Source organism: Miscanthus floridulus, chromosome 3, assembly GCF_019320115.1.
Source record: "Miscanthus floridulus cultivar M001 chromosome 3, ASM1932011v1, whole genome shotgun sequence".
NCBI classification, from domain to species: domain Eukaryota; kingdom Viridiplantae; phylum Streptophyta; class Magnoliopsida; order Poales; family Poaceae; genus Miscanthus; species Miscanthus floridulus.
In genome coordinates, this window is record NC_089582.1 from 69,217,669 (window position 1) to 69,236,337 (window position 18,669).

General features: G+C 44.4%; 2 protein-coding genes across 3 annotated transcripts; both read left to right on the forward strand.

The window, feature by feature from the left end:
- The first annotated feature begins 5,698 nt into the window (after nucleotides 1-5,698).
- On the forward strand, nucleotides 5,699-6,040 carry LOC136541769 (uncharacterized). The gene has a single exon (XM_066533855.1). The coding sequence runs from the start codon at nucleotides 5,699-5,701 to the stop codon at nucleotides 6,038-6,040; it is 342 nt and encodes a 113-aa protein (XP_066389952.1).
- A 7,135-nt stretch (nucleotides 6,041-13,175) lies between these two features.
- On the forward strand, nucleotides 13,176-16,737 carry LOC136541768 (kinesin-like protein KIN-4A). Of its 2 annotated transcripts, none has more exons than XM_066533853.1 (10): nucleotides 13,176-13,274; nucleotides 13,609-13,680; nucleotides 13,950-14,043; nucleotides 14,138-14,169; nucleotides 14,238-14,335; nucleotides 14,421-14,516; nucleotides 14,727-14,948; nucleotides 15,289-15,445; nucleotides 15,679-15,834; nucleotides 15,938-16,737. In XM_066533853.1, exons 3-10 carry the CDS (start codon nucleotides 13,980-13,982, stop codon nucleotides 16,139-16,141), a joined length of 1,029 nt encoding a protein of 342 aa, XP_066389950.1. In that variant the 5' UTR covers nucleotides 13,176-13,274; nucleotides 13,609-13,680; nucleotides 13,950-13,979; the 3' UTR covers nucleotides 16,142-16,737. The 2 variants fall into 2 exon arrangements, with proteins under 2 accessions (XP_066389950.1, XP_066389951.1); XM_066533854.1 differs by having other exon boundaries at nucleotides 15,920-16,032.
- The last annotated feature ends 1,932 nt before the right edge of the window (nucleotides 16,738-18,669 follow it).

Below are 18,669 nucleotides of genomic sequence, written 5' to 3' on the forward strand. Positions count from 1 at the left end.
CTCTAGTATTTATTCAGAAATTCCCTGAAAAAAAAGAGATAAGAGGGTTCGATAGATGGAGGATAGTGACAAGGGCATATGTAACAAGCTCATTGAGAACTTACTGCACATAAGGCCTCACTTCGTCAAGGTTCAACAACACATACAGCATGATAGTGCGCCACTCATCATGCTGCAAGGTCTTGGTGCCCGATGCGCTTGCCTTTTCGAGTTGCCCTTTGAAAAGGCTGAGGTTCGATGAACTCTCGTCCGCGTTGTAATGAGGGGGATGATTGTGCACGCTAGGAAGGCCATCCTTATAGTATACTGTTGTGAAGTTTGACACCTCCAGAATGAATGCCTCTGCCACAGAAGCCTCAATTTTGGCTTTATTTCTACACTTTTTCCGAAGAATCTTTAGACATCTCTCTATTGTATAGCACCAACGGGCCTGCACGGGCCCCCCATTCATGCCTCATACGGTAGGTGCAAAATCAGATGCTGCATCGCCAGGAAGAAGCCGAGTGGGAAGATCTTCTCCAACTTGTAGAGCAACACAGGTGCCACTTTCTCCAAGTCATCAATCACGTCCTGAGATAACTCCTTGGCACAAAGCTGGCAGAAGAAATAGCTCAACTCTGCCAGCACACGCCACACATGCTCAGGGACGTATCCCCAGGTCATCGCAGGAAGGAGCTGCTCAATCCATATATGGTAGTCATGACTCTTCATCCCTAAGACTCGCATAGTGGACAAGTTCGCTCCCCTACTTAAATTGACCGCATGCCCATCAGGGAACATTAACGTTTGGATCCACTACAGTACTTCCTTCCTTTGGTCCTTTTTCAAGACAAAATCAACCAGAGTCCTTCTCCATTTCTTGCCGGGCATGGGAGGCTTCATCACTTGCTTTGGCCTATCGCACATTGTTGCCAGGTCCAGTCTAGCCTTAATGTTGTCCTTTGACTTATCAGGAAAGTCCATGAGTGTTGCAAAAAGCACCTCGACGATATTCTTTTCTGTGTGTATTACATCAATGTTGTGTGGAAGAAGAAGGTCATTAAAATAGGGAAGCCTAGTCAAGCCTGATTTATGAGTCCACTAGTGTTCCTCACCATATCCAATAAAACCACCATTCTCTTTATCATCTTTGAGAGCCTCTATCTCAGCATGGACCTTGGCACCGGTCATCATCTAAGGTGTAGGGTCGGTGACTTGAACCCCTTTTCTGAAGTTCTTGACGTCTCATCTAAATGGATGGTCAAGAGGGAGGAATTGACGATGTCGGTCAAACGAAGAAAACTTGCCACCCATCTTCAGCCAAGTGAACCTCACAGTTGTCTTGCATATTGGGCATGGGAACTTCCCGTGAACACACCATGCGTAGAATATGCCATATGCCAGGAAGTCATGCAGGGAGTAGTGGTACCACACATGCATTGTGAAGTTCTTCTTTGTAGCTCGGTCATATGTCAGTACCCCCTTTTCCCAAGCAAGGATCAATTCATAAATGAGAGGCTCCATGAACAAACCCATCTTGTTCCCTAGGTGTCCAGGAATTATCAGTGACAAGAATACGTTCTTGGGTTGAAACATGACGCCGGGGGGGGGGGAGATTGAGGGGGATCACGAACACGGGCCAATAAGTGTACGGGGCCACCAGCAATCCATAGGGGTTGAACCCATCTGTTGCCAGCGCTACACGTACATTTTGAGCCTCATCAGCTTTACCATGATGTATGCCATCGAAATGGGTCCATGCATTGCCATCCGATGGGTGTACCATCTTGTCAGCATTGTATCTTTTGTCATGTTTGTGCCATGTCATCTGTTTTGCAGACTCCTCTATCATGTACAACCGTTGGATCCTCGGTATGATAGGAAGGTACCGTAGGACCTTCACGGGGATACCAAGCTGTTCCTTCTTGCCATCACTAGTGTCGACCTCCAGATACCTAGAGGATTTGCACTTTGGACAGTGCGTTGCTTTCTCGTGATCTTTCCTAAATAGGACGCAACCATTCGGACAAGCATGGATGTGCTCATACGACATCTTAAGGGCACGAAGAAGTTTCTGTGACTCGTACAAGTTCTTCGATAGAATGTGACCCTCCAGAAGCAGGGATCCAACAACTGCCAACATACCATCGAAGTTGTCTCGACTCATGCTACACTGCGACTTGAACGCCATTAGGCGTCCAATGGCATCTAGTTGCGAAACCATTGTCTTTTCGTGAAGGGGCTTCTATGCCGAAGACAACATATCGTAGTACGCCTTTGCGGATTCCTCTGGCTCGTCCTCTAATCCTTCACCGAACCGTGCCTCCTGAAAGTCATCCATCCAATCTACAACCCTGGCATCTCCATCAAAAGCCTCGAGGCGTGGTCTCACCACCTCCTCTCTAATATGATCGGCTTCACCATGGTGGATCCATCAGGTATAGTTTGGCGTGAATCCATACTTGCAAAGATCTTCCCCCACGTTCTTCCTATTCTTTCTTACACGGTTGTCACATTTGCTGCAGGGACATGGCATCCGACTCGACCCTCTAGCAGCCTCGCCAAATGAATGCTCCAAGAAAGCATTAGTCTTAGTCATCCATTCTGGGGTCATACTTGCGTGGCCCATGTGCATCCAATCACGGTTCACCATCCTCTGGCATATACATATGTAAGCGAGTAATATAACCAGCAATTGCATCTACATGGCATTCCTACCATCTAATAGGTGAGGATAGGTCCTAATCCCACCCGCGGATGCGTATATGAGGTCAGTTTCAATGCTTTGCTCCTATCTGAGATAGAATTTCGGTAGCACCTCCCCGCTATTCTCTTGATACATGTCCTGCAAGGGAGAGTGTGTATCCAGAGAACAACAGGGAGGTGATGCCGAAAGTCTATCTCGGACCGGAGCGAACCATGGAAACTAACCTCATCTACGCATCCGCAGGCTGGCCAAAATACGTGGATAATACGAAAGAGATACGGTCGTAGATATGCAAAGATCTGCATACCTCCGACCGTATCTCTTTCGAACATGAGACGCCTAACTGGGCTACGTGACCATATAAAACATGCATGCAAAGGAGGAGGGGGTTATACCTAGGGTGGCGGTGGAGTCAGGCTAGCGGGGCAGTGGCGTGTCGGTGCAGTGGCAAGGCGATACGGTGTAGGCAGACCAGCAGCGCCGACGAAGACGATCGGGGTTGCCGAGTCCCTCCCATGGGTCCTTCTCCTACATAAAAAGGCAATAGGTTAGAATCCATTGAAAATTTCGGCAGCACCTCCCCTGCATGGGGAGGTTTCCAAAACCTGCAAGAAACGTAGCCGCGATGGCCAACAACCACATATATACCAAACATAGGCATGAAGGCCAACAAACATATATATACCAAGACGAGCCATGTACTTTAGTTCTCATTCCATGCAGATGAAAGTATCGAAGTAGTACAACAACAAGTACTACTACCACTACAACTACTACTAACACTAACACTACTACTAGTAACACTACTACTATCACTACTTACTACTAACAATACTACTAACACTTCTAACTACTAACTACTACTACTAACACTACTAAGTACTACTACTAACTACTACAGGTGTAGGGCATACCTTCGCGATGAGAATGGCAACAACGAGGGTCGGTGACGACGGCAGGGATGACCTCAGCAGCGTGAGGGTCGACAGGCCTAGGCCAGCACCTTCCTTCTCCTTCTCCTCCTCTCTTCTCCCCTCCTCCTCTCTTGTCCCCTTCTCCTCTCTTCTCCCCTGCCTCCTCCTCCTCTCTTCTGTAGTGGCCGGGCTACCGACGGGGGAGGTGGCCGCCGAGGGGGGCGCGCAGGCGGGGGAGGTGCTGCCAAGGGGGCCAGCGCGGGCGGTGGAGGCCGAGCGGGGGCGGTGGCCGCGGCGCGCCTCCTCCTCCTCTCTCTCTGCAGTGGTCGCTGGCGGGGGCGGGGGCGGGGGCCACCGCGCGAGGGAGGTGGCCACCGAGGGGGCGTGCAGGCGGGGGAGGTGGCCACCGAGGGGGGCGTGCAGGCGGGGATCACATGTGGAGATGTCCTGGTTTGTGAGCATCGTACGTGACAACGTGCTCGAAACTTTTTCAAAATTTTTCCACGGCATACACATACGATACGGCGACAACTCGACAAGTTTCATGATTTTCGGAATTTGTTCGCATTTTATACAATTAAAAAATAACTCCCACTCAAGTTGGCGGCATTGCCCCATGAGCACGTTGATTGAAATTTCGAGACAGTTCTTGGATTTATCCTAAATTTACACTAAGAAATAAGGATAACATTTTTGGAACGAATGTAATCCATTATTCGATGCACCTGCAGTTCAAACTTACATTTTCTGGAAAAATTCAACAAAACAAAATAAACTATAGAAATATGCCAAAAGGCAACGAAAATGTTCCAAATTTAAACACGTTGTTTGTGGTAGTGTACTAAAGCTTCAAAAAAAATTGGTGGCAAAAAACAAAAATTTTTTTTTTGCCGAGTGCCAAGTTTTGGCATTCGGCAAAATAAATTCTTTGCCGAGTGCCAAACGGGGGGCACTCGGCAAAGAGGACGCCGCTGGATGCCGTTAAGCCCCTACCAATCTTTGCCGAGTGTCTGCCTTTGCCGAGTGCTAGGCACTCGGCAAAGACAACCTTTGCCGAGTGTAGGTCTTTGCCGAGTGCCATATTTTGCCGAGTGCGGCGCTCGGCAAAGCAGGTCTTTGCCGAGTATCCGAAATTTGGCACTCGGCAAAGATTTTTGCACTCGGCAAATCACGTGTTTCCCGTAGTGGAGAGCCCGCAAACACAATGGCCAAGAGCGGCACGGAGGAGTGGCGCCGCAACGCCGACACGCACAAGATGAGCCCAGAGGAGGTGCGTGCGGCAGGGGTGGAGGCGTCCATGCACCTGATCACATGTGGAGATGTCCTGGTTTGTGAGCATCGTACGTGACAATGTGCTCGAAACTTTTTCAAAATTTTTTCACGGTATACGCATACGATACGGCGACAACTCGACAAGTTTCATGATTTTCGGAATTCGTTCACATTTTATACAATTAAAAAAACCACTCCCACGCAAGTTGGCGGCGTTGCCCCGTGAGCATGTTGATCGAAATTTTTTGAGACAGTTCCTGGATTTAGCCTAAATTTACACTAAGAAACAAGGATAACATTTTTTGAACGAATGTAATCCATTATTCAATGCACATGCAGTTCAAACTTATATTTTCTGAAAAAATTCAACAAAACAAAATAAACTATAGAAATATGCCAAAAAGCAATGAAAATATCTCAAATTTAAACATGTTGTTTGTGGTAGTGTACTAAAGCTTCAAAAAAATTGATGGTAAAAAATAAAAAAAATATTTTGCCGAGCGCCAAGTTTTGGCACTCGACAAAATAAATTCTTTGCCGAGTGCCAAACGGGGGGCACTCGGCAAAGAGGACGCCGCTGGATGCCGTTAAGCCCCTACCAATCTTTGCCGAGTGTCAGGCACTCGGCAAAGACAGCCTTTGCCGAGTGCAGGTCTTTGCTGAGTGCCAGACACTCGGCAAAGGCCTCTTTGCCGAGTGCCATATTTTGCCGAGTGCGACGCTCGGCAAAACAGGTCTTTGCCGAGTGCCCGAAATTTGGCACTTAGCAAAGATTTTTGCACTTGGCAAATCACGTGTTTCCCGTAGTGGAGAGCCCGGAAACGCAATGGCCAAGAGCGGCACGGAGGAGTGGCGCCGCAACGCCGACACGCACAAGATGAGCCCGGAGGAGGTGCGTGCGGCAGGGTTGGAGGCGTCCATGCGCCCGCCGGGCCGGGGCCCCGGAGAGGTGCTGCATCAGCGCGGCTGGCTGCCGTACGGTCCCGGCACCATGGCGCTGGTTGGGTTCGGAATCGTCGGCGTCATCGGCTACCACGTGTTGTACCAGAAGGCCAGGCCCGGCACGCCTGCCACCGAGGTGGCCAAGGTCGCCGTCGGCCACGGGGACCCGGCTGCCGGCCGTGACCCAGAGAAGCATCCTGCTGAGGGCTCGCGTGAAGCGAAGTAGCTCGGTCGTCCGTGGTAGCTGTAACAGGATGTAATAATAGTATATATATAGCTACTTCTGTTGCTCGTGTTCAGCTCTGTTTCCATGCATGTGTCGAGGAGCCACATTCTGCTTTGCGAAAGACTAGGTCGTGGTAGATCCAACTGAATAAAGATTTCTCTATCGCTCCAGAATAAAGAAGCTCAACTCTTGATTTCAGTTGAAAATGACACTGGAAACAAATCTGTCCTCTCCTTTTCCCCCACTTTGTGAGTGTATTCACTTTCTTGGTTACAATTGTTTTTCTATGTACTTACGTGCTGTTTGGTGGTTGATTGAACAGTAACGTAAATGGAAACAAGTTAGACCGGTGGACACATGGGATTTGAACTAATTTCGTTATCACTGAACGAAACAAACAACACGTCGGATATAGACTATGTTTAGATGTATATTAAACGCTATCTATTTAGAAAAGCAAAATTTACTTAATTTAAAATTATAAAATATCGTTATTCTATCAGATATTAGTGTAGACGTATAATAAATGCTACGTATTTAAAAAAGTAATAGAAAAGCAAAAATTACTTATAATTTAAAATTATAAAATATTATCATACTAGATCTATGTTCTGTGTCGGTGCATTGATACCGCCCGTTGCCCAAAGTATTTTTTAAAATAAAAAATATGGTAGAAGAAGCTATGTCTCTCGAACGAGATCGATAGCAACTAGTAGAGAAACGACCTTTGATTCCACCAGGAAATTTGGTTTTAGTCCTGGTATTTTTCACGTCGGGACTAGAGATATCTTTAGTCCTGGTTTGTAGCTCCAACCGGGACTAATGGTCCCTGCCCAACGGCTACTGTGGCAGACTTTTGCTGCAGGGCGCCTTTAGTCCCAGTTGGAGCTACCAACCAGGACTAAAGGTTAACTTTTACTCCCGGTTGGTCCCTCAAACCGGGAGTAAAAGTCTTCTCCCGGCTGTAGGCTCCGTCCGGGACTAGAAAGGGACCTTTAGTCCCGGTTTCTATCTCCAACCGGGACTAAAGGTCGCCTCCTATATAGCCCTTCTTCCTCCCCGAGCCTGAGTCACTTCGAGCTCAGTGTTCTTGCTTCATCGACGGCCTCTCTTCTTCCTCATCGCCGGTAATCACAAGATTTCTTCGATTTCTCTATCGATTCTTCGGTTCTAAAGGTTACCAACTTTATACTCTCATGTTTCATCAGTAGTATATCTCATTTTGTGGACTAGATATTTGTGGTTTTTTATGGTGGATTTTTTTATTTGTAAGCCATTTAAGCTCAAAATTACTTTAAAGTTTGCATATTTAGATGAAGGAAGGTTAAAGTAGTTATTCAAAACTAGTATTCAGCTTTCATTTCTAGCATGCATAGCACACTTCATGGTTTAGAGATAGAGAATTTTAGAGTTTTTTTTAATTTTATTTATTTATAAAATGAGAAATTTATATTATATTAAAAATTAGTATAGAGAGTAGATGACAACTACTTCCGGGTCCTCGGCCTCTCATCGGGTTCCAAAGCGACTGAGGTCGGACCTCCCTCTCATTGCATGCGGAAAGTGTGAGAAGAAGATTGTGATGGAGTACCGGGTGAGGAAGGAGTGTCCCAACAAGGGCTGTATCTTCTACAAGTGTCCGGATTGCAATGTGAGTTATTTTATCGCATTTGATGGTTATGGTTAATTTATACTTATTTTCTTGTTGATTGTGATTAAAGTTCTAATTTTTTGTTTTAATTTTAGTGGGATGGCACTGGATGTTCAGGCTGGTATTGGGAGGAAGAGTATGTTAAACACGTGCAAAACTCTCTTGCACAGGCGACTACGGCAGCTGATGAGGCAGTGATCCTGCGGAAGAAGCCCATAGATGTTGAACAAACGCATGATCTGTCTGTTTTAGTTGGGATTGGTCGCGAAATCCTTATGCTGCTGAAGTGCATTTTAGCTTTAGTTTTTTAGTGGTAGTTGAGATTGTCTACATTGTAGCGAGACTTTAATAAATTAATACCTTGTGTGGTGGCATGCATGTCGTATAATTAACTAATTATGTTCTAGGTTTTAATATGGTATGTATGTCATATAATGCAGATGAGCCGGCATTGGATGTACAATGCTGATCGCTGCTTCCAAGAGTTCATTGAGTGCGTACATTCTTTCTTACGTGTGGCCGAGGCAAACAAACGCGATGGTTTCATGTGCTGCCCATGTGCCATATATAAGAATTTGAAGGAATATGCTAGCTTAAGGAGTCTTCATTCACACTTGTTGAAGTCGGGTTTTATGCCAAACTATATTTATTAGATGAAGCACGGAGAAACCAGGGTTGTAATAGAAGAAGGTGAAGAAGAACAATGAGACGATGATGCCATTATTGCTGAATATGGTGCCTTCAATGATATTGCAATGGGGGAAGCTAAAGAAGAGGTAGTGGCAGAAGATGAGCCCGCTGATGATCTTGGTCAGGCCATTCGTGACGCACAAAGAGAATGTGAAAGTGAAAAGGAGAAGATCAAGTTCGAGCGCATGCTAGAGGATCACAAAGAAATTGCTATACCCAACTTGTGATGCGGGGCAGAAAAAGTTAGGTACCACACTGGAATTGCTGCAATGGAAGGCAAAGAATGGTGTATCTGACAAGGGTTTTGGGGAGTTACTGAAAATCCAAAAGAAGATGTTCTGAAGGATAACGAATTGCCCATTACTACGTATGAAGCAAAACAAGTAGTCTGCCCTTGGGGATTAGAAATCCAGAAGATACATGCATGTCCTAATGACTGCATCCTCTACCGTGGCGAGGAGTACGAGAAGTTAGATGCATGCTCGGTATGTCATGCATCGCGGTATAAGATCAGGCGAGATGACCCTGGTGATGTTGAGGGCGAACGTCCCACGAAGAAAATCCCTGCCAAGATTATGTGGTATGCTCCTATAATACCACGCTTAAAACGTCTGTTCAGAAACAAAGACCATGCAAAGTTGTTGTGATGGCACAAAGAATACCGTAAGGTCGACAATATGTTGAGACACCCTGCTGATGGGTCCCAGTGGAGAGCAATCGATAGAGAATTCCCGGAGTTTGCAAATGACACAAGAAACTTAAGGTTTGCTTTAAGTACGGATGGTATAAATCCTTTTGGGGAGTAGAGCAGTAGTCATAGCACTTGGCTTGTTACTCTATGTATCTACAACCTTCCTCCCTGGTTATGCATGAAGCGTAAGTTTATTATGATGCTAGTGCTCATCCAAGACCCAAGGCAACCTAGCAACGACATCAATGTGTACCTGAGGCCACCAGTTGAAGAACTTCTACTTTTGTGGAACAGACTAGGTGTATGTGTGTGGGATGAGCACAAACAGGAGCACTTTGACCTGCGAGCATTATTGTTCGTAACAATCAATGATTGGCCTGCTCTAAGTAATCTTTTAGGACAATCAAACAAGGGATATAATGCATGCACGCACTGTTTCGATGACATTAAAGGTATATTCTTGAAAAAATGTCGAAAGGTTGTGTACCTTGGCCATCATTGATTTCTTCCTGTGAATCACCCCCTAAGAAAGAAAGGCAAGCATTTTAAAGGTAAGGCAGACCACCAGACCAAGCCAGGCAACCGAACTGGTAAGGATGTACTCAATATGGTCAAGGATGTGAAAGTAGTATTTGGAAAGGCACATGACAGCGAACTTGTTCCGAACGACGCCAACGGTCACGCACCCATGTGGAAGAAGAAGTCCATATTTTGGGAGCTACCCTATTAGCAAGTCCTAGAGGTCTATAGCACGATCGACATGATGCACCTGACGAAGAATCTTTGTGTGAACTTGCTAGGCTTCACGAGTATGTATGGGAAGCCTAAGGACACACTTGAAGCACGACAGGACCTGCGGTGTTTGAAAGAACAAGACAACCTACATTCAGAGAAGACAGATGATGGACGCCATTACTTAAGTCCTGCCAGCTAACTCTTAGCAAAGAAGAGAAGGAAAGCATGTTTGAATGCCTAGCAAGCATCAAGGTACCATCTGGATTCTCCTTGAATATAAAGGGTATAATAAATGTGCCAAAGAATAAATTCCTAAACTTAAAGTCCTATGACTTCCACGTGCTCATGACGCAATTGCTTCCAGTTGCATTAAGAGGAATTCTACCTCCAAATGTACGTCTAGCCATCGTGAAGCTATGTGCATTCCTCAATGCAATTTCTCAGAAGGCAATCGATCCAATGGATCTAGCTAAACTACAGAATGATGTGGTTCAATGTCTTATCAGCTTTGAGTTGGTGTTCCCTCCTTCTATCTTTAATATCATGACACACCTCCTAGTTCACCTGGTCAAGGAGATTAGCATTTTCGGTCCTGTGTTCCTGCACAACATGTTCCCCTTTGAGAGGTTCATGGGAGTCCTAAAGAAATATGTTCACAACCATGCTCGGCCAGAAGGAAGCATCGCCGAGGGCTATGGAATAGAGGAGGTCATTGAGTTTTGTGTTGACTTTATTCCCGACCTTGACCCGATTGGTGTTCCTGAATTGCGACACGCGGGGAGACTAAGTGGAAAGGGGACACTAGGGAAGAAAACATATATTGGTACATAGGACAATTATTTTAATAAAGCACACTACACAGTTCTGCAAAACTCCTCCTTGGTGGATCCGTATATTGAGGCACATAAAGAGTTGCTCCGATATGAGTTTCTAAGGAAGTCTGAAGCTTAGATTACGCATCAGCACGTGGAAACTTTCAGTGACTGGTTGCGAAAAGAATGTCAGGGTGATGAGAGTATTGATGAGCAACTGTATTTGTTGGCTAGGCAGCCATCGTGGCATATCCTCACATACAAAGGATACAAGATAAATAGGAATACATTTTACACAGTAGTCCAAGATAAAAGGAGCACCAACCAAAACAGTGGTGTCCGCATAGATGCCACCGACCCTAATGGAAATAAGCAAACATATTATGGCCGCATAGAGGAGATATGGGAACTAAACTATGCACCTACTTTTAAGGTACCTTTGTTTAAGTGCCAATGGGTAAAGGCGACTAGAGGCGGGGTAGCAGTCGACAACCAGTATGGAATGACAACTGTGGACCTCAACAATATTGGGTACAAAGACAAACCATTCGTCCTTGTCAAGGATGTGAATTAGGTGTTCTATGTCAAGGACATGTCTACAAAACCGAAGAGAAGGAAACACAACAACTACCCAATCAATGAGCCAAAGCGCCACATAGTTCGTTCAGGGAAAAGAAACATTGTCAGAATTGAAGACAAGTCAGACATATCAGAAGATTATGAAAAGGATGACTGAATTCCACCCTTCACAGTGAACAAAGACCCAAGCATCCAGCTAAATGATGAGGACACTCTATAGTTACGACGCGATCATAACCAAGGGATATACGTTAAGAAGAAGTTCACTACTGTGCCCGCTTGATATATATAACGATGTTTAACAGTGTGTATTAGAGGTATTATGTAATAATTATGAATTCAGAGATGTTTATTAGATGTTTCCTTTTTTTCTATATTCAGATTAAATTTGTGTTTGATGGTGGGATTTCCATGTCGCACAAAGCAAAAAGCAAAAGCAATGCATCTGATGTGAAAAAATTAGTGAAAAAATTATTTTAGTCCTGGCTTGATATGGTGATGTATTAGACCTATTATGTAATAATTGCGACTTCAGAATTTTTTGTCATGTTTTCATATTTTCTACGGTTTAAATGAATTTTCAACGTCAATAAGATGTGAAAACTAATTTCCTATCGAAAAGCAATAGTTTTAATGATTTTAATTAAGTAGTACATTTTTGCATGGTGAAAATTATGATTATTATTTACACTATGTTAAATATTTATATGGTAAAATAAAAGAGTTTAGGTTACAGATTTTTCTTATGTACAATAATGCAAAACCAGGTCCAGGAATTCTTTTTGTAATTTTTTTGCTAATATTTTATTTACTAGGCAATTAACAACTCTCTGCATATTTGTATAAAACAAATATATAAAAAAGGAAAAACTTCTAGAAACCGGCGGGAAGCCAAACTGCAGCCCACCTTTACTCCCGGGTGGATCAACCACCCGGGACTAAAGGTGGGCTGCGTTTTCGCGGTCCGCCAAAATCACCTTTACTCCCGGGCCGTGGCTACACCTGGGACTAAAGCTTAGACCCTTAGTCCCGGTTCTAACCATCACCCGGGACTAAAGAGCCTTTAGTCCCGGTTCTAACTATCACCCGGGACTACTAAAGAACCTTTAGTCCTAGTTCTAACCATCACCCGGGACTAAAGGTCTCCCTTTGTAAACCACGCCCTTCTCCCTTCTCTTCCTCTCTTCTCCACCAGATCGATCCGATCTAGCAGCGCCGCCGCCCCCAGGCAACCACCGGAGCGTGCCCGAGCCTTCCCCGCGCTGCCGCACCTTCGAGGACGAGGAGCCCCAGAGCCTTCCCCGCGCTGCCTCACCGGAGCGTGCCCGAGCCTTCCCCACCGCCGCCCCTAGGCGACCACCGGAGCGCGCCCGAGCCTTCCCCACGCTGTCACACCTTTGAGGACGAGGAGCCCCGGAGCCTTCCCCACGCTGCCTCACCGGAGCGCGCCCGAGCCTTCCCCGCGCGCACTGCTTCACTGGAGCGTGCTCAAGCCTTCTCCAAGATCCACAGCAGGTTTGGCTCGGTCTCCCTCTTCCTCTTCACTCGTTTCGATCTCTTGCTACTGTATGGCCAACTTGTTCAGTGCCATTGCTCAATGAATGTATCGCTTCGATTTGGTGCTAGCTGTCGAGTGCTTGTCCTGCTATCTTGTGGTGGACTAGTGGCTAATCATCGCCAAGTGCCGGATCAGCAGGAGTCTAGGACAGCGAAGAAAACAAGTTCACCACAAGATTCTATTTTTTTTGTGCCCAACTACCTGTATTGTGTATACAGTATACTCGTGTTTGCATTGATTCGCTAGTAATCTATATCTGTTGGTCGAGAACTTTTTCCCTAAACATAATAAATAGGAGGTCCACGTACAAATCAACTTATGGAATAGGAAGGTGGTACAATTCATTGCAAATAAATTTAGGCTGTCACTTGTCTCATTCTTCATACATGATAATAATATGAACTCATTTGCATTAATCCAATTATTGATGTTGTCAGGTTCAACTACAACACAAAATTAAACAGGAAGCGGAACAGTTCAGGCAATGGAAAGCTACCCGTGAGAAGGAACTTCTTCAGGTATGAACTATCAATTTTAGTTATTATTGTATACAACCTCATGTATAGTATTCACCAGAACTACTATATGCGAGGTTTTATACTATAATAGTAGTCACCAAAACTAAATGCAAAATGATAATTCAGAAATGTATAATCGATCAACACAAGATTGAGGTTAAACTGATGACCATATGTACTTGCTGATCCATGCTCGTATTTATTTCCTACCGCCCGCTTTAATCTCCAGTAGTTATATAATTATTCAGGCTTTTGACTTAAATTTTTAATAGTTGAAGTAAGACCATTTTAAGAAGCAAGATTCACTAATTCTGCCAATTTGTTCTATAAACAGTTACACAAAGAGGGACGGAGAAATGAGTATGAACGCCACAAGCTTCAAGCACTTAATCAGCGGCAGAAATTGGTCAGTTTCTTTCCTAAAGTGATGACAAAAGAAATGTTGTTCTATGAAAATTACAAAAGAAAACAAATGAATAAAAAAAGCTTATTACATATTAGGCACTAGCCAATATTTTTACAGTACCTTTTTCCCACAAAACAGCTTCCTTCTAAACACTTTCCTTTAATTTTTCAAATTTTCAATTCTTTTATTCTAAAGCTCCCATCTAAAACATTTTCATTTTGCATTTCAATTTATTCTAACTGCTAGAGTCGACAAAATTTTGTTTGCAGGTTTTGCAAAGGAAGACTGAAGAGGCTGCTATGGCTACCAAAAGGCTAAAAGAGATACTAGAAGCTAGGAAATCTTCCGCCCGTGACAGTTCTGGTACCTTTCTCTGCATCGTGACATTATGTATTTGTGTATAATAAAAATAGTTTCAATCTAATGGTTCCACTGTTCTCCTTCCCTCTAAACATAGCTGTCACTAATGGTACATCTCCAGGCTCTAACGTAAGATTATCCATACCTAACGTTCTTAAGTTCAATTTATACCTAAAGCCATTCTTGATATAACACAGATGAGTGAGAGATCGCTGCAAAAATGGTTTGATCAAGAGCTTGAAGTTATGGTGCATGTGCATGAAGTCCGAAATGAATACGAAAAACAAAGCCAACTGTATGTAACTCTTATTTTTGCTGTCATTATATGGACTTATAGGCTTTATGGATTTTTCACCGGAAGCTTTTTTTTGTTATTGAAGGCGCGCTGCACATGGTGAGGAGCTTGCCATTTTGAAACAAGACGATATACGAGCTGGTGGATCTAGCCCCCAAAGAGGGAAGAATGGAAACACTAGGTGATTGTTATCTCCTCTTTTGTTTGATACTAGGTATCCATTGCTTGTATTTAATTCGCATAAGGAAAAACAGTATACCCATTACACATAGCAAGATGTCCAATGCAGTCCTCTAATACGCTTTGAACATATTTAATCTGCTTCTTATCTTAAGTGACAATTAGGGTATCCAAATACTAATGCATTTTTTACTGCATTTTTATTTCTCAGGACAAATACCTTGTCACCAAATGCAAGACAAGCTAGGATAGCATCACTTGAGAGCATGGTGACAATCTCTTCAAATACTCTTGTTGCAATGGCTTCTCAACTCTCAGAAGCTGAAGAAAGAGAGCGTGCCTTCTCTGGCCGAAGTCGTTGGAATCAATTGCGGTCAATGGGGGAGGCAAAGAGCTTACTGCAGTATATCTTTAATGTTGCTGCTGATGCAAGGTTATGTTTTTGTTTTTTTTTTTGTTTTGGTTCTTCATTTCATATTATGACATGACCTATCCCTCTCGAAGTTCTCAACTACTAAAGTTTGGAACTAAAAAATCGTCCCTTAAAAAAGAAATAGATGAAAATCCATTACACTGATGCTTTTTCTTAGAATCTGATACCACTTCAAAGTAGAATGGTTACCTGTTCTCTTAATTTTGTTTGACACCTATTGGGGGAAAAGACTCAACCACGGGAAGATGCCCATGGCTGTTTTGCAAAGCCAAGTTCTTGCCATACTTTTGCCTTCAAAAAATCAGTGATAATCCTCTAAAATGTTAAAATATTGTTTCAAATGCCAAGTAAGGGAGAAGGAAGTGGAGATCAAGGAAATGAAGGAACAAATGACAGAGCTTGTGGGCATTCTTCGACACAGTGAATCATGCAGAAGAGAAATGGAAAAGCAGCTCAAGCAAAGAGAACAGACAGCTCCAATGGCCACTACACCTCCGGTATGATTTCTCCCAGCATCGTGCATGATTTTAACCAATGTTGACGTGCAATCAATATGTACAGTTTAAGCAGGAGAAAATCATTGCTTGTCCTAGGATACAAAGATATATAAACGATTCACTTTGACCTTAACAATGTAATATATAAACGATTCATTTTGACCTTAACAATATAATAAATAAAAAGCAAAAATGAACATATGACATTAAAGCTACTAATTTCACTGTTACAGAAAAGTGGAAATGGCATGGCAAAGCACTCTGCTGATGACCCCAACACACCACTGTCCCCTGTTGCCGTTCCTGCACAGAAGCAGCTTAAGTATTCTGCTGGTATTGTAAATAGCCCCAGCAAAGGGATTGCTGCGATAAAAAAAGAGCAACTTAAGGTATCTACTAGTATCATATTGTATCTCATCATCATTGTTGCCATCTGTCGCTATTTAATACCTTCATTGACAATTTTTAATGCAGATGGTTCCTATTGCATAGTTGTCTGTGGGGAGGAAAGTTTCAATAGCAGGGCAATCAGGAAAGCTCTGGAGGTGGAAAAGGAGCCATCACCAGTGGCTGCTGCAGTTCAAGTGGAAGTGGCAGAAGCCATGGAACTTGTCTGAGATGATCCGAAACAGTGATGAAACAATCACGAGGATTAGGCCCAGACCTCAACTTCTTCCACATAAACCTCATAAGTGATGTGAAAGGGACTTATTTTTGTCTCAACATGAACTGACACGGTTTGCAAACCTACACAGCTAACTACCTACACAAGGTAACAAAGCAGTTAATACTCCATGAGATCTCCTTCGTGCTTGTTTTTACTGGGCCACGGGATCGACAAGTATGTGTTGATTGGGTGGCTGTTGTCTATGGATGTAAATTCGTGCGTATAAAGTGAGATGTCAACGTAGAGAAAAAAAGTAGTTAGTGGGTGAGTGAGCAGAGTGAATGGGCATTCTTTCATGCAAATACTGAGCACAATGCTTAATGTTTCAGCCTTCTCTGACGGTGACATGTCGATAGTTGGTGTTCGTCTTCATAAAGGAATCTGTCAAAGGAAGGCGCCTTGTAAAGTCTTTCTTGTGCTGTTGTGTGATAGATTTGTGTGAAGGGTATTAACCGAAAGTTGAATGCTTTTTGTGCTCGAGTGATAGTCTATTTTCCCCTTCTTCTTTTGTTTGTTGATACTAAAGATGAGAGAAGTCAAGTGACATTAATTTGGTTTTGCTAGGAGTATTGTGATGTAATGCAGAGACTTGTTCCCCTATATCAATCCACCCTTTTAATCTATATATTGTGGACTACGGATTGCTGACCAAATGTGAAATCAGGACTTTCATCTTCATGTGCAATGTACCTCTAAAATTGCAGCCAGAAAGCAGCAGCTCTGTTTCTTGCATCATGTACATATATATGTAACATGTTTTCCATGGCTCATCCAACAAATAAGATAATTGTTCGCTAGTCGAGATGTATCAAAACCTTGGAAGTGTTAGAATTGGCCAACTCATTCTATTCCAGGCCCAAAGGGGCAAATATACATGTGTGTACATATGCAAAGAACCCCTCCAAGTAGAGGGAAAATACAAAGTATATCTATACATCTAACACCCCCCTCAAACTCATGGTGGATCTACAACACTGAGTTTGGAGAGCAAGAATCTATGATGGGTCCGTGTCTGTGCCTTGATGAAGAAATCGGCTAGCTGAACCTCTGAAGGCATGTGGTGGAGGGACACAACCTGATCACGCACCTGCGATCTCATGTAGGAAGCACCAACGCCAATGTGTTTGGTGAGCTCATGCTTGACCGGGTCCCGAGCAATACTGATCGCACCGGTGCTGTCAGTAGAGAGAGGAGTGGGTGTAGTGGCAGGCACACCAAAATCCTCAATAAGTCATCTCCTACCTCTCCCCCTCTGCCACCTCCTCCTATCTCTCCATCTCCGCCACCTCCTCCTACCTCTCCACCACCAGTCTCTCCTCCACCATCACCGTTGCGTCCTTCCCGTGAGATCACACACTACTACACTCGTCATCCACGCCCTGCACCGCCACTTGACTCTTCCCTGTCCGTCCTTGGACCTCATCTTGAGTCTCGTCCTCGCTATGCTCTTCATGACCACAGTACGCTTCGCCCTCCCGATCACCTTGGCTTCATTGCTGCCATTTTGGCTGAGCCCGAGACCTATCGGGAAGCTGTTGCTCACCAAGAGTGGCAGCATGCTATGGCTGAGGAGATTGCTGCCCTTGAGCGTACTGGCACATGGGATCTTGTTCCTTTACCACTTCATGTCACTCCTATCACTTGCAAGTTGGTGTACAAGGTAAAGATCCGCTCGGATGGCTCTCTTGAGAGCTACAAGGCTCGTCTTGTGGCATGCGGCTTCCAACAGGAGCAAGGTCGTGACTATGAGGAGACCTTCGCTCCTGTCGCTCACATGACTACTGTTCGGACTCTACTTGCAGTTGCTTCTGTTTGTCAGTGGTCAATTTCTCAGTTGGATGTCAAGAATGCCTTCCTCAATGGTGAGCTCCGTGAGGAAGTCTATATGTAGCCACCTCTAGGGTACTCCGTTCTGGATGGGATGGTTTGTCGGTTGCATTGTTCCCTCTATGGTCTTATGCAAGCTCCTCGTGCTTGGTTCGAGCGTTTCTCCTCTGTTGTCACTGTTGTCACCGATGCTGGCTTCAAGCCTAGTGACCATGATCCTTCTCTCTTCGTTCACACTACTCCTCATAGTCGCACACTCCTCTATGTCGATGACATGATCATTACAGGTGATGACTCTCAGTACATTGCCTTTGTGAAGCAACGTCTCAATGAGACAATCCTCATGTCTAATTTAGGTCCTCTTCGTTACTTCCTTGGTCTTGAGGTCACCTCCACATCTGATAGTATTTTTCTCTCTCAGGAGAAGTACACTCAGGACCTCCTTTCTCGTGCTGCTCTCACTGATCACCGCATTGTTGACACTCCTATGGAGCTTAGTGTTCACCTCCGACCCACTGATGGTGCACCACTTGCTGATCCCACTCGCTATCGTCAGCTTGTTGGGAGCCTTGTCTATCTTGGGATCACCCGTCCTGATATTACTCACTCTGTTCATATCTTCAGTCAGTTTGTCTCAGCTCCTACCCAGCTCCGCTATGCTCACTTACTTCGTGTTCTGCGGTACCTTCATGAAACCATCTCCCACCGCCTTTTCTTCCCTCGCTCTAGT